We start from the raw sequence: 16,290 nt of genomic DNA, 5'->3' as shown, positions 1-16,290 counted from the left end.
TGTGAAACCACTGCTTAGCCGTTTGATCCAGGTCATATCAAATAATGAAATCGAGTTTGGTGAATCCGAGAGAGATACTAAAAGCAAAAAGCTACTACGCTCAACTGTTTAGCACGCCGAATTCTCTCTGAATAAAAGAAATAACAATTTGGAGTCCTGGTAGTCGTACTTAGATTCCTTTAAAGGAAAACGAAAGCCAAAGACAACCACTGTTGGCCGAAAAAACACGTTTCGTATGGAAAACGTGTACGTGAAGCTCGTCGACCCGGTTAAATCTCAAATCATAGAGTAAGGTTTTAAACTCTACATCCTTATACGCAAAATCAACAAGTCTAGACAGCATGTGGGCTTATCCACGTGAAAGGACACCTCCCCCTCCCCCTCTCCAAAAAAAAAGAACAAAAACGCCATTTCTACGCATAAACGGCTATTTACAGTTCGCAACCATGCATGGTATATTGCGTCACCGAGGGAACAGTGCGCCTCAAATTGCTGTAGCACTCTCTGGCACAGAGAGAAATGTGAGTAGATACACAGCACGCACCTATATGCGTAGGCGGTAATGTACGTTAATGACAGAATTGAAGAACGCCGCTCACAAATACTTTTCAAGGCGAGGCTATAGTGTTCTATATTCTAGAGCACTATAGCGAGGCGCCCGCGCGACCCGCAGTGCCCTGGCCGCGCGCGCCCGACAAATGGCGCCTGGTGTCGAGAGTAGGAGCAGGCTGGCAGCTTGCGTGTGAGGGTAAAAAATCTGGTAATGCTGCAAATGCGACGCTCGGTTCGAGTGACTGAGCGCCGTGCGGCGAGACGGAGACAAAACGCGCAGCCTACCTGGGGGGCCTTCTGGTTACGCATGCGCATGTGGGTACTGAAGCATGCACAAACTCTTGTTGTTGTTATGAACTTTATTTTTCCACCGATTTAGGAGGTCCCCTACTCCCCGCCCCCGTCACGCAGGCCTATGGGACGGAGGCCGGGGCCCCCACGACTAAAGACAGACGAAGCGACAGTGTTTCTTCGCGGTTTCAGCAGCTGGGCGGATAGCTTGCTGCTTGTTGGCGGGCCGGGCAGCCGTAGAGCCGCCTGATGGCAATGGGATGGACAAAAAGCTGCAAACGTATAAGGAAATCTTAGAACACTATAGACTGAGCGGAAGGTCCCTACCACCACCGGACCAAACGCTAAATAACAAGCAGGCCGTCGCTTGGCGGCGCCTGCAAGCCGGGAATTCTTCAAGTCCCGTCTTGCTTTTCCACACGCAAGTGGAGGAAAAGGCGGACGATAAATGCGAAACCTGAGGAGAAAGTGGTACTCTTGATCATATAATCTGGCAATTCACACAACTGCTCATACGCGTGACGTCACAGGCGGCCCCTGCGGAAGAGCGGCCATGCGGCCGCAGCGACGGCGAACTGGACCCCGCACCTGCTGCTCCTCTCCTGTTGCCACATTAATGACGCATGCTTACAACTGGCCTATTTCACCAGCGCGAAATGATTAACTACAAAAACAGCAGCTGCACACTGCCCGGAGATGCTTAAGAAAGTGTGGAAGAGACTGGCGGTGTAAATTGATTGTGATCGAATTGCAGTGTACGACGGCGCAGTTTACATGTCAGTGTTGTGTGCTACGGAGTGTTCTTTATGGTGGTCGTGCAATCATAGTGTCTTGGGCCACCTCAGCGAGAGCGCTGACTACAGCCCTGTAGATCGATTCGAGATGTGGAAACGCATAGCTGTTAATGATGGCGTCCCTGTCAATTGGGAGCATCGTTTTAAAGTGATAACATTACATTTCAGAATTCAATTTGGCATTTTGATTTAGTCACAAAATGTGCTTCTTGGTAAAAGGGCCGATGACATCGCCCGTTCAGAGGACCACGATGCGAAGTTCTACAACTGAGAAACAAGACACAGTATGCAACAAGGAAAGACCCACAGTCTGAAACATGTTCGTGTCAGCCCCGTTGGCAAGGCTTTAGTCTGCACCTGGTGGTCATTGAGCTTTTGACATCCGTCAAACCGCTCAAGAAGGCATGGGTCCACAGTCTAAAATTAAAAAATTCAACAATATAAAGATTGTAGATTTAGATACTCACCCCCTAAATACATCTAGAGCAGCGGCGGATTCAGCAAGACGAATGTGATTGCCGGAAGAGAGATATGAACTGGAAGAAGACATAGCGCTGTTAAGGTTACCCAGCTAGTATTCACATAGGTGCTCCAGCAGTTTATGAGCCATCAAGCAGGCGTAAACCTGCTATCAAAACCTAAAGCGTCGACGCCACGACGGGGGTCATTTTCTTTTGGCTGAAAGAGTGTGCTGCAGCCAGCAGCTTTAATAGGGCGACAGAAGGCGGACCGTTAGCGACTAAGCATAGCTTAATGACACAGCGGCAACAACAATGAGTCCCATTCTTGTTGCCATCGGGATAAGAAACGTGCCGACCAGCAGCCTTGACGGGGTGAACAGGGGCAGAACAACGCCTCTGACCTGAGGTTTTTGTAAGTCGAAAGAGTTTCTTGCTGCGTGAGTGGCGCAATCAGAGCGTGTCACCGCAAGCTCTCGACAGGATGTATGGACAGAGTTTGCTTACATTCTGTTGTTATACATTATTAAGAAAAGTAATCGCGTTTAGGCATGAGCCCGAGCCACCATCCTTCCGCTCATATTCCTGTTTGCTTAGAGTAAGCACTCTGGATGGCGCTGAAGTCTGACAAAAAAGTTAATATAACAGGTGCGTAAATATAAAAATAAACAACAACAAAAACAGAAAAACTAATATAGAACACGCAGAAATGAAAACAGCAAAATAAATAATAGTGAACTAAAACTAAAACAAAATCACAAGTAATAAAAAGTAACGCATATAAAGTAAAAACACACTTGTACACTCGCAGAATCAACCAAATTCAGAGAGCTGACGACGGAACTAGGCCCGGAGTTCGCAATGTTTTCGCATTTAGGTATTTAAGCAGCTAAGAGAATTTAAGCACAACTCTGTAAATATTTGAGCATAGCAATTTTTGCAGAATAAAATGGGTTTCGCAAAAGAAAGTTAAGCCGACCAGCGGTGTTTTCTAAGGATGCTTTACCCTCGATATCGAAACTCCGTCGCCATCGGAAAGAGCGAGATCGTGATCCTGATAGCGAGAATCGACAAGCGCAACCGGAAGATCGGCGAGGAGGTGCAAATATGCGTTTTGTCGTGGGTGTTTCTTCAAGTCCTCTGGTGTACTCCATTGACTGGACCGTACCAAATGAACTATATTCATTCAGCTTAGGGCGCTAGGGATCCCTGATTTCTGATCTCATCTGACTGTTCATGTCTCGCGATCTCAAAAGTCTGACATGCAAGCTTTTTTTGTCAACGCACCCACGCTCCTGTCTATCCGCTATTGCCGCTCCACTTCTGTGCCCAAAGATGCGGGATCGAATCCCAGCCGCGGCGACCGCTTTTCGATAGAGGTGAAAACAAGGCACCCGTGTGCTGTGCGATGTCAGTGCGGGTTAAAGAACCTCGCTTGGTTGAAATTTGCAGTCTTCCACTGCAGCGTCTCTAATAGCCTCCGTCACTTTAGGAAGCCAAATCCCCAAAACCAAGCCAAACCAAATCCCTTTCCATCATTTTGTCGTCCTGGTAACAGTGCAATGAAGTCTGGGCCCCCAGTGACGATCGCATACGCGTGTTTCCAAGGTGCGATGATAGTGACAATATTATGCACGTAGAAAAAATGACTCTACACTTTCATATGCAGAAGCAATGTTGCTTCTATGAATGTGTCATGCCAGTCTTACGGTGACCTAAATGTCCTCACACATTTTTTTTCTTCACAAGATACGTTCAATAAATACTTTCTCCTTGGCGAGTTGGTTTATGTTAGCAACAGGAAATAAACTTGCGCAAAAAGTAAAAGAAAAAAGAGGCGTGTCGACAGGACCGAGCGCAAACTTCCAACTGGTCTTATTTGGGAAACTGTACCTAAATGTATAGAAAAGTGACATCATATCCCAGCGATTCAAGATTAAACACGTGTTGACACAACCAGCAAAGATCCACTACCAAGCGAGGCAAAAACTGCTTAAATCTCAGATTGTCACTGAGGCCAAATGTTGCTTGAAGTACTAAGAAAGCCGAATGATGAGGGCAAAGCTATACCAGCTAATGCAAACACACACACACACATGCAGGATTGCGCGCGCATAAACAACCAACACACACACAAATACACACACAAACACACAAATAGGCAAGCACACGTAACAACGTAACAACGTATTTCTATGTTAAAGCCAAGTCAAATCTAAAAACAAAGTAAAATATGCAGTCACAAACTAAAATCGATAGAACAGCCAAACGGCTAAAAACATCAGTGAATAAAATCGATTTCCTTGTCAAAAACCGCGTCAGTTATAAAAATCAACAACAAACGAGTAGATGTGTAACTACAAATCACACGCCCTAAAACGGCTAACTTTTTATCTAGGGGTGTTAAAGAGGATGAGCTAATACATTTTTCACCGCTTTTCATTATTAAAAAGACTTCAGTGATCTCTCTCTGCACTTTGGTTTTGCCACGTGCGACAATTATAGGGCCCTCATACAAAGGTTTGCATTTATTACAGACAATACGGTCATACAGATTGCCAGTCTTGTAGCTTTCCACATTCGTCTTATGGTCAATAATTTGGTTATTGACGCATCTACCCGTCTGCCCTAGGTATGTGCACCGAAACGTGAGAGGCAGGCTGTACACAACATTGGTGGAGCATTCCATGAACCTAGTGCCATGCTTCTTTTCATATCGCTCACGTTTCTTGGCCAGAACGGTACATACGATTGACAGCTGAGTAGGCGCTGAAAAGAGCACAGTTACATCATTCCTGTTGCCAATCTTCTTCAGGTTATGCGAAATGTTTGTGCAGACAAGGGATGACTTGCGCCTGCTGTCTTGGCTGATCCACAGTCGAGGCTTTATTCGATTTTATTCACTGAGGTTTTTAGCCTTTGGCTGTTTTATTGGTTTTAGCTTGGGACTCCATGTTTTACTTTGTTTTAGATCTGACTTGGGCTTTGCCATAGAAATGCGTTGTTACGTTGTTACGTGTGCTTGTCTGTCTATGTATTTGTGTGTGTATTTGTGAGTGTGTTGGTTGTTTGCGCGCGCGCAGTCCTGCATGTGTTTGTGTCTCTGCATTTGCTGGTATAAGTTTGCATTCATCATTCGGATTTCTTAGTACTGCAAGCAACATTTGGCCTCAGTGATAATCTGAGATTTAAGCCGTTTTTTTCCCCGCTTGGTAGTGGATCTTCGCTGGTTGTGTGAACACGTGTTTAATCTTGGATCGCTGTTATATGATTTCCCTTTTGTATATATGTAGGTACAGTTGCCCAAATAAAACCAGTTGGAAGTTTTCGCTCTGTCCTGTCGTCAAGCCTCTTTCTTCTTTTGCTTTTTCGCGCAAGTTTTTTTCCTTTTGCTAACGAGATACGTGCATATATTTTGAGGCTTGAGGCGCCGAAAAAACCCTGAAGAGAGAGGTCACATGCGGGTAAAGGTTAAAAATTTAACTAGAGTTCACAGTGTCCTCCTTCGTAATCACCAACCGCCGCAGCCACACCCGCGCAACGCATTAGAAGTGACGTTACTATGACGTACCTTTGTGTTTTCGGGCTCAAAGCTGTTGGTAGCACTTCTTATTGGCAGATATCACTGCAAAAGCAAGTATTATTTTGAATATAACGTGTCGGAATCTGTGTAGACAGGATAGCAACCAAATAGCAAGAAAGCATGCAATGTAATCAAAATTAAGTTTTCGGGGTTTTTTTTTTACAGAAATGCTGAGCGATCCGCGGGCACGGCTTTTTGTGAAAGTTTGTGACATTATGTACGCTAACTGAGTGGATACTTTTCATCATCAGTCTAAGAACCCATATAACTAATGATGGTGGTCATTGGGGGGGGGGGGGGGGGGGAGGGGTGGTGTGCAGCTGCCAAAGTATGGCATTGGTCGTAAATGCAGTGCGTACGAAACAGTACAGTACTCCTGACGTTTATTCGATTTTACTTGCCGGAAGTGAGAGTGAAACGGTTATCCCTTACAGTTTCTGATGCATGCTATGCTGAATAACATGAAGTCATCTGGATATTCGGACACGAAAATGCGGGAACACTGACGCGGTGCAAAAAGTGGGCAGGATAGAATACGATGCGGAGTTCGACTGCTCCTAAATATGCACCACAAACTTGCTTCCAAACCAAAGTTCGCGATTTGTTTATTGCAGAATCTTAAGAAAATTGTGCTCTCCTTCGTGTTCAATGATTGCTCGAAACACGTATTGTATCCTATATCTCGTTTTAAATAATCCAGAAAGATTACTATGAACGTGGCGTAGATTATGAAGTGATAAAGTATTGCAAGCCGATGACATGCTTTTCGTATGAGTACCATTCGATAATTGCTATCTCGCATATAATTCATCGTTAGGCAAAATTTCTTATTTACAAACGCACAAAAAAAACTTCTCGACGGGCCAGAGATCAAGAAACCGAAACAATGGAAATACGCCATGGCAAGCCAATTCGTGCATCTTATTCCTGAAAAACTAAGATCTAATGAGGGCTCGCAACGCCTAAACATCATGCGCATGAGGTCTATTTCAAACGAAAAATGACAAAGAACTTGTGTGTGTACGAATCAAAATGAGTAAAATCTTCTCATCATTATCTTCATTGCTGCTTTGAACATCATAGCTAGGATATACGAAACGTGGCTCCATTTATTTCTTCTCCAGCGCTATTATCACAAGTACACGATGAATACTAAGCGATCGGCACAAGGTCTCAGTATTGAACACAACTAGAGAAAAAAGATCATTAGTTTCGTCAAAGAGGATGTGCCCCTGGTATATCGAAATTCAAAGCGTATGTTTGGGCTTTCAGGTACTGCCTCCTTGCTTCCCTGTGTCATTTCGCAGCTTACAACAAATTTATTATGCTGAGGTGAAGTAAAGTACATTCTTAGTCCGGTATGTTTTAGGTGATTTCCTCTCTGCTGCCTCAGTGTGAAAAGAATGCAGGTTGTCATATATCGCTACGTGTCATTGGAGCCTATGATTTACAAATCCCTGCTTCTGTTATTGATGCACAGCAGCGCTCTTTATTTCCGCACGAAAGGAACTTCTCTCCTTGTTTCGTTGCGCATTTGGCGCATAAATGTTTTTAATTATGATATTTATAAAGTGGGCTTGTATTTCCTACGCAGAAATAAAGCATTCCGAGTAATTAGCCTGCATGACATACACAGGTTCATATCGCAAAGAGGCAAATCCAAACTTTGCCAAATAAAGAAATGTAAAATTATACGTACAATGTTTCTTTGAAATATTGTGCACAGTTGGTATATCTAGCTCGTGGAACAAACATATAGTTTAGATAGAGTTACCATATGCGTAGTTAAAAATTTTAGTTTTATTTTTTCAATTCGTATTCAAGGCCTATTTCGAAATTAATAAAGTGAAACTTGCCCGTCGTTCTGCCAGACGAGAGAGTGCAATAGGACATATTTTATCTTATTTTAACGCAACATGGAGTTGCGCTTCCTTAAAGAACCACTAAATCAAGGCTCATCTCGGAAGTGCTTGCCTAAAATTCCCGCCTGAATAAAAAGAAGAAAAAATGAGTGAGCTCCTGAGTGCCAGACGGTTTATAATTGCTTTTGTACCTTGTCATTACAGTGTTTCAGCGCATATTTTGTGTAGGGCTACTACGCACTTAGCACAAGCATTCTTAGTGCACTGACGCAGTGTTTCATGTTTAAAGCATGCTTTGAAGCACCAGCCTCGTTCAACTTCCAGGACCCGAGCCTGGTACGAGGAACTTTGCGAATGAATCTGGATCCGACTAATTCCCACTCGGACAGAGAGATCTGGCAGGCCCTGGAACAGTCCTACCTCACGAAGATGGTCTCCAGTGACTCCAAAGGTCTCCTGCTCGAAGTAACGGATGGCGGGGGCAATCTCAGGTAAGCTGAATTTTTAGTAACTTGTTTGGCGTCTCTTTTACCTTTGTCAGTGTGCGAGTCAGTCATTTCTTTTTTTTTAAATTATTTGAAGTTTTTAATTTCTTTAGTGTCAGGTAGTTCATAGTAGCGCCGTGCGTTTTTCAACCTCCTTCTGCCATGACGTTGCTGCACTTTCATTTATTATCACTTATATTTAGTAGCATTCTAGGCTAAATGTTTCAAAGGCGGCCAGCTGGCCTTTTTTTGCATAATGTGCAGCAAGCTTGTCCCTAGAAATGTATTAGTGAATACAAAACGCTATTTCGTTCGCGTGCGTGCCAGTCTGATTTAGGCGCCAAACGAAGGCAAACCGAATGAGAAAATGGAGGTGAACATAAAACATATTTTGAAACAAAAAAGAAAATAACATTCCGTCTTCACAGCGGTGTTCAACGCATGTCGCCGGAACAACATATGTGGCAACAGATGAGCCGTCCCAATTTCGCGGCGCGCGGCGCGTTGTAGATCATGGTTGGTGCTAGAGTACGAGAGGCGCAAGCACTTTCTTCGTGACGGCCGAACGAAGCGGGTGGGGGTAAAAAATATTTTATTGGAAATGTTCCGGAGGTTGTAGCGGTGGTTGGAGTCCTCAGTCCAGAACCCCATTGGCGTAGGCTGCTGTCAGCGCTCTTTCGATGAGTTCGTTTTGACCCCTTGCGTCCGAGCTGGTCAGAGCTGCCTTCCACCCCTCCAGTGTTAGATCGTTATCAATAGTGACAGTCTGATTTCGCTTGCATGCCCACACCATATGGTACAGGTTCGCCTTCTCTCTGCAGAATTTGTATCGTGAGTCAAATGACTCTGGATCTTGTGTAGTCTTCGTGGGTTATTAAAAGTGTTGGTCTGTAGCTTGCGGAGGTGTACCTCCTCCCCTTTGTCTAGTGTCTTTGCCGGTGGAGGGTAGACCTGGCGAGATAATCGTAAGTGCTGCAGTATTTCAGTGTAGGTTAGCAATGGGGTAGGAGGTTCCACGAGATCCGTATTGGGTGCCCGAGGGAGAAATGCTCGGGCTGAGGCTGAGGCGCTCTCGTTCCCTGGGATGCCCTGGTGACCTGGTACCCATACTAACTGTTTATGCGTGGGTTGGCAGCCACGGGTGTAACTATTTTGCAGGATCTTAGCTGCTAGCGGTGCAATCCTGCCCCTGGGAAAATTGCGATATGCTGTCTGTAAATCTGTAAGAATGTATTCTGAGGTAGTGTGTGTTGCAGTTAGAGCAATCGCCACTTCTTCCGCAGCCAGTGTGTCTTAGCTGAGCAATATTAGTCCATCTACTGTGTGATTTTGGTGCACTACCGCAACGGCCACCATTCCCTGTTCGGGACCCGCAGCATGGACATAGAACATGCCGTCGCGCCCGCCATACGAAGCCGGAGCACCGAGCTTGTTGTAGTAGAGCATCCAGCTCGCATTCGGGAGGTACCAGGTTCGATACCTTGTGCCGCCATGAAAGCCACGGGTTTCCAATGGGTGAAATATATATTCCGGCCTGGTGCTCAGCTCTTCTGGGGTGAAATGCTTTGAAAAAAGGTCATCGACAAGAAGAGTTGCGCTCATGGGTCAGTGATTCGTTCCACCATCAGAAAGCGATAAGTCCGTCTGGGGCAGCAAAAACCCTTGTGGCACTAGATCTTCTTTGTGGGGAAATTCATCTTCCAACACTACCGGATAAGGGGTAAAAGGCGTGCTGGGTGTTCCTCAGGAGGCATGTGCCAGAGAGACTGCAGGTAGTCGCTGGGGCATTCTGGCTGAGGGGTTTCCTGTCCAGGGCAGTGAGAGCAGCTGACTGCCTCGCTGCACTCGTACCTCTTGCCGCGCCTTTGGATCCTGCCAGCCATCCTCGCAAAAGTGGAGCCATGCCTTATGCGACCTGTGCTCCCCGTGACACGCAAGCTTATGGAACGCGCTAGGGTGTGTTGATCTTCACCCCCTCGAAACAAGATGGATGGTCCACGAGAGCTGACCACGTTTAGGGCTGCATGCGACACGCAATATGGTCGATCTCTACAAATACTTTAGCTTCTCGTTTTTCCTTATGGACTTGCATCTCTTTTGTGACATACTACGGCCAGAAATGCACTGCCGTTTGAAGAACATTATTTGATATTGATCGCCGATAATTGAGAGCAAATTGCGCTTTCGGTCGTCATGACTCACCGCAAATGTGAGCGGCTTTTGATGGCAAAGCATGATTCATATTTTTATCACCATGGCGATAGTTGTCAGAAGGTGAGAGATTTTGTTGCGTAGAAGTCCGCATTAATGTTATCCGAAGTATAAGTCCTCCGCGGTTGTTTGATAATGCGGTACATCTCTCGCTTGGGCATCGATATTACACGGCATTTTTTGCGACAAGTGGTCTGGAATCGCACTAACCATAAACGCCAGTTATACGCTGCTCCAAAATTCCTCTGCGAAAATTAATTTGTGGGCAAAGACAACATGTTGAGGTGGGCTGTTTGCTATATATATATATTTTAAACGACTTGTTCGAAGAAAACAGTGCCGAGCCATCCGTTGCCAGCTAATATTCTTCCTCACTAATATTGCTAGCACTCGCGAAGAAAAGTAGCAACGAATGTCACACATCACTGCAAGAAATGGAAAGCTTAGAACGGAGAGAACATACGGTGAGTTCGCGCGGATTACTGCTGCGGCACGGAACCTCCAAATAGAGTGAGAAGAATGCGCTTACTCAGGTCACAGAGTTGCAAATTTGGTCGCCAGCCTTATTAGATGGTCGGGGGCTGGTTCACATTCGAGCGATAGCCCTCAAATCATGCTGGATTGAAAAGGTGGCCTTGCATGGCCTACGCGTGTCAACACCTGGCGTGAAGAAATAATTATTATTAGTCCTGAGGAGAACGAACTAGTGTAAGCAACGAAAGACATTGGAACGCGTTATTTTTAGGTTGATGAGACAATAGATATAACTGGGACGTCTTACTACAAACAATACATAAAGAATCCCACCAGACCATTATGATATACGTTTCAAGATTAGGGTAAAAATGCTTCTTGACCTCCGCGGTTTGTCGAAAATACGTAGGAGTTTAAGGCCTAATGCCTTTAACACTCTATGGTATATGCGTACATATTTTGTTCAAAAAACGTTTTGTCTATTCAACGGGCGCAGACTAATCCACCACTGTCGGCAGGACTTGTGAATTACATCCTGAAAATACCTGTATATCACCTTCACAAGGATCAGCTGAAGCTTAGCTGTGGTGTGCAATTAATAGCGACCTCTTGTTTTCAGGATACTCGCGAAAATAAAGAAATAAAGCCGAGCTTTCCTTAGTCAATAGCGATGCTGACTCCCAACAAGAGATTCGTGGGTTCGAACCCCATCTGAAATCTGAATGTCTTTTAATTTTTACAGGTGAAATGATTTTTTAAGGGCGAACTATTTCAGAAAAAGGGCGAAATTGCAATTAGTGATGAAATGTTATTCACTGTCCACGCGTGGCATCACGTATGTTTCGAGTATTCAATGAGCGTTGTGAGGTGCTTAAAATTCCCGCGTGGGTTGATGCGGCTGTGACGTCATGACCCTGTGGACAAATCTGGATTTTTACGGAAGGACTGAAGACGCCTACCTAACCACACCGGTTTTTGTGGTCAAAGGGATCCTCAAAGAAAGGTTTGAAGGATTCTTCCACTCGGTGGGGAAAAAAGGAACAGCATGATCGAGGGACCCGTTGATTCAATCAATCAATTGGTTCACAGAAAGGGAAAGGCGCAGTATTTGTCACACTTCAGACATCCATGTGGTCGTCAAAAGAGAGTTGATGAGCCGCCGTTATGACAAATAATTTTGGTTTGCAATGCTGAAAAAACGGCGGGGTTTTTAACATGTCTAAATACAGTGCTGGGAACGAGACGAAGCACGAAGAACGGAGAAGCACAGACACAGGCGTCGTATCCAGTCGAAGGTGCGAACCCACAAAACATGGCAACATCAGGTGGCACTATTTTGTTCGGGATGCAAAAGGAGAGTGGCCGGGACCGGAAGATCGCACTGGCCGCGAGGGAGATGAGAAGGTTAAGGTCCCAGGTAAAACAATTAACAGAGCCCAAAGAACAACAAATGAAGTTCACGAGAGGGAGGTGTCGGGCCAGCTGGTATTGTATATGAAAATAACAGCGCTGGAAACGAGACGAAACAAGAAGAACGAAGAAACACAGACACAGGCGCTTCTCTGTTCTTCGTCTCGTCTCTTTCCCAGCGCTGTTATTTAGATATGCAATACCAACTAGCCCGACTCTGTTGCGATTGAAAGAAGAATGAAAAGAAAATGGACGGGCCTGCTACTGGCTCTGTAGCTGAGCCACCTCCGCTGCCTCGTGCGGACAGAAGAGAAAATAGAGAAGAAAAAGAAGAGGGAGCGAAAACCGCGCACCGCCACAGTTGTCATCTACCACCTAAGCGGTAGCGGATGCAGTGACGGCCTACATTTTTTTAATTGGTTCACAGGAAGGAAACGGCGCAGTATCTGTCACACTTGTTTCTGTGCACACCTGCACCACGCGGTAAGGGAAGGCAGGAAGGTGGGAGTTGAAGTGGAAAGAGAGAGAAAGAGGAGCCGTAGTGGAGGGCTACGGGAGTAATGTCGACCACCTGAGGATAGTTAACGTGCGCTGACATCGCACAGCACACGGACCCGTTGCACTCATGTCCCTTGATCAGAGCACTGTATACACTCTATGCGATGCTGTACACGTGATTGGAAAATGAATTTGTCCAATGACCAGCCGATGCTTTAAAATGAATTCTGGGTGATATTTGATGCAGGTATTTCAGGAACATAACGCTATTGCAGTTGTCGGTGCGTATACATTTTGTGTGCGTGTGAGCCGGTATCTGGTCTCTACGTTCACAAACGCCAATGTTTCCTTTACATTGCGCCTACGTAGTACGGACTCACAGAAATTAACCGCATACTTAAACGGCCTTCTCATTCCGTGAAGTTTAGGCATAGGAAAAGTGGAATAAGTTTGGCAAAGTGCTAAATGTCTTCAGTTGGTTCGCTTTCTCGATAAAGGAAGGCGCGGTAGCATTCTCTGCGTAATTTTGAAAAGATCTAGCTATTCATACGGAATGGACACAAACACGAACACAAAGAAGCGCTGTCTCTTCAAAGTAGCTGCCTCACTTATCGGTAAACACCTGCGCTTAAATGAGCGGCATACAGTTAGAGGTGTTATATCTTCGGTTGAATTCTCTCTCGCAAACTGCCCCGCAGCGGTGGTGCAGTGGTTAGGGCGCTTGATTGCTGCGCCCATGGATGCGGGATCGAATCCCGGCCACGGCGGTGGCCTTGCGATAGATGCGAAAAGCAAAGGCGCCCGTGTGCTGTGCGATGTCAGTGCACGTTAAAGAACCCCAGGTGGTCGAAATTTCCGGAGTCCTCCACTACGGCGCCTCTCATAGCCTTAGTTGCTTTGGGACGTTAAGCCCCATAAAACCAAACCATCTCTAACGGAAACTAGACTGAAACTTGGCTAACAAATGGATGCTAAATAGGCAGCAAGATGACATGACACCACCCCGAAAGTGGCAGAGAAAATGATTGCGTCACAATGATATGAAGTTATGTGCTTATTATTTCTAACACATGGTTGTCTATTATCCATTACGACGACGTCGCTTCGACAGAACGAGCTGTATGCTTTATCACGTGCACTTGTTGCGCTGTAGATAATGTGGTTTATCACAGTCGTGTTGGCAAATCAAAAACAGAAAACCCGCAACAGGACGCACCAAAGCGCGCTCAAAACCGGTAAATGCAAAACATGACGCCAAAGGGTAAACCTTTACTCATTTATTTCATTTTTTCATTTTTCATTTCATTTGTCTGGTAACAATGTAACCAATATTATAAATATTTTACAGCACTTTTTTATTTTGACTACGAACTGTGGTCTACGGACACTTTTGTTCTGAGGAATACACTGCTGCGTCGTGGAGATTGAAGAGACGGCGCTGGCGATCTAGAGCGAAAACTCCGGTTTGGAATAAAACCTTCGTTGTGGCACGAAAAGCGGCGGAACTTCAAAATACTTGAATTGCGATAACACCACAGCTAGAGGGAAGTGGAAATCGAGCCCGTGACCACTGGGTCTTGAATGGGACACGCTACACCTACAAGTGACTGAGGCCCTGTTCGCGGGGATTGATTAAAGAGCGTTTTTATATCCATGTCAAGTGGTCTTTCGCATATTGTCGTAGCTTAAGGCTGTATGCTAAAGAGTAGATGTGAGCGAGGAGGGCACGAATTGAGGGATTATGATAAAGGTGGTAGAAAAGTACTTGTAGACAACACCTGTACAGAAAGTACGCATTACCATCAGCGAGTGCTTGAGAAGCAATGTTGATATCATTTGTCAGATAATATTACACAGTCACCTGAAAACATTCGCTTCGGCCATATTTTTCTGCTATTTTGGGGAGTACTTGCAATCTGGCAATACTAGTGGAGTACTGCAAATACGTTGGGAGTACTGGTGTACTGATGGTGCAGCATATACAAAATAGATGCAGTATAGTGTTCTACGGAGTACAGTAGTCACTCTTTGAGTGAAGCGTGAAGCACTCAGATGTTGGGTTTTATTAAGACTGAGTACTCTCTATCAGCACAACAGTAATATTGTATATTCTCTTTGCTAAGCTCATTTCGTGGCAATAACATTGCTGTTCATGTATAACATTTCGATAGCAACAGCATAAAGAATGACTGTACAGCCAGCACAAAATTGTTAGCATGACTGTGCGTTTGTGGTTTGGGCTTGCATGCTAAAATATTTCCTAAACAGAAGCCCTACCTACAGTAAATGCTCCATTCCTCACGCATGATTACGCATTCATGCGTCACCCGGCAAACCGAATCCCATTAGGGCCGTGATTAGCGTTTGCTTTAAATTTCTATGTGCCATATAGATATAAGGAAGTATAATATGGAGAAATTTGAGCATGCTGTAAAGAACGGGGGAAGACTTAAAGCGGCAAAGAAGAAATTGGGCATAGACAAAAACCAGATGTATGCGATAAGGGACAAGGCGGGCAACGTTATCACGAATATGGACAAGATAGACAAAGTAGCGAAGGAGTTCTATACAGATCTCTACAGTAGCCAAAGTAGTCAGGACCGTAATGAGATTGGCGGCAGGGAAAAACAGTCAGACGTTCCACCAATGACGAAAGACAAGGTCAAGAAAGCATTAGAAACTAGGAACAGGGGGAAATCAGCTGGAGAGGATCAGATAACTACAGATTTGTTGAAGGACGGGGGGGGGGGGATATCGTGCTAGCAAAAATGGCCACCCTGTATACACAGTGCCTGGTGTCGTCGATGGTACCGGAACCATTGAAGAATGCAAACAGTATCCTCATTCATAAGAAAGGCGATGCTAAGTACTTGAAAAACTACAGACGAATCAGCTTACTATCTGTTACGTTAAAGGTATTTACTAAGATAATCCCCAATAAAATTAGGACAACCTTAGTGCAATCAAGCAAATGATCAAGCAGGTTTTCGGAAAGGGTACTCTACTATCGATCATATCCATACCATCAACCAGGTGATGGAAAAATACTCGGAATATAACCAGTCCTTATACATAGCATTCATTGATTACGAAAAAGCATTTGACTCAGCAGAAACATCGGCGGTGATGCAGGAATTGTGAAATCAGGGGGTAGACGCGCCGTACGTGAAAGTGCTGGAAGATATATAAAGTGGCTGCACAGCAACCATAGTTCTGCATAAAGAAAGTAACAACATTCCCATAAAGAAAGGTGTTAGGCAAGGAGACACAATCTCCGCAGTACTATTCACAGCTTGCTGAGGGGAAGTATTCGGAGACTTGGAATGGGAGCTGTTAGGGATAACAGTATATGGAGAATACCTCAGTAATCTGCGATTTGGTGATGACATTGCCTTGCTAAGCAACTCGGGGGATTAACTGCAAATAATGATTGATCACCTAGACATTAAAAGTAGAAAGGTAGGCTTGAAAATCAGTATGCAGAAGACTGAGGTAACGTTCAACAGCCTCGGGAAGGAACAGCAGTTTACATTAAGTATCGAAGTACTGGAAGTAGTGGGCGAATATGTCTACTCAGGACAAGTAGTAACCGCAGATGCGGACCATGAAAAGGAATTAACAAGAAGATTAAGATTGGGATGGAGCGCATTTGGCAAGCACTCGCAGATTATG

The 16,290-nt window shown here is 45.0% G+C and overlaps 1 protein-coding gene across 1 annotated transcript in view; it reads left to right on the top strand.

Annotated features, from left to right (window-relative positions):
- LOC146179754 (ATP-binding cassette sub-family C member 3-like) overlaps nucleotides 1-16,290 on the top strand; it is an 88,544-nt gene that overhangs the window by 65,918 nt on the left and 6,336 nt on the right. Inside the window, exon 12 of the mRNA XM_084580270.1 lies at nucleotides 7,865-8,031. Coding sequence (XP_084436396.1) covers nucleotides 7,865-8,031 — 167 coding nt within the window. The remainder of the gene's footprint in view (nucleotides 1-7,864; nucleotides 8,032-16,290) is intronic.

This window comes from Amblyomma maculatum, chromosome 9, assembly GCF_055883805.1.
Source record: "Amblyomma maculatum isolate TAMU_Amacu chromosome 9, ASM5588380v1, whole genome shotgun sequence".
Taxonomy (NCBI): Eukaryota; Metazoa; Arthropoda; class Arachnida; order Ixodida; family Ixodidae; genus Amblyomma; species Amblyomma maculatum.
The sequence above is the reverse complement of the archived record's forward strand: the minus strand, read 5'-3'. Positions and strand labels throughout refer to the sequence as shown.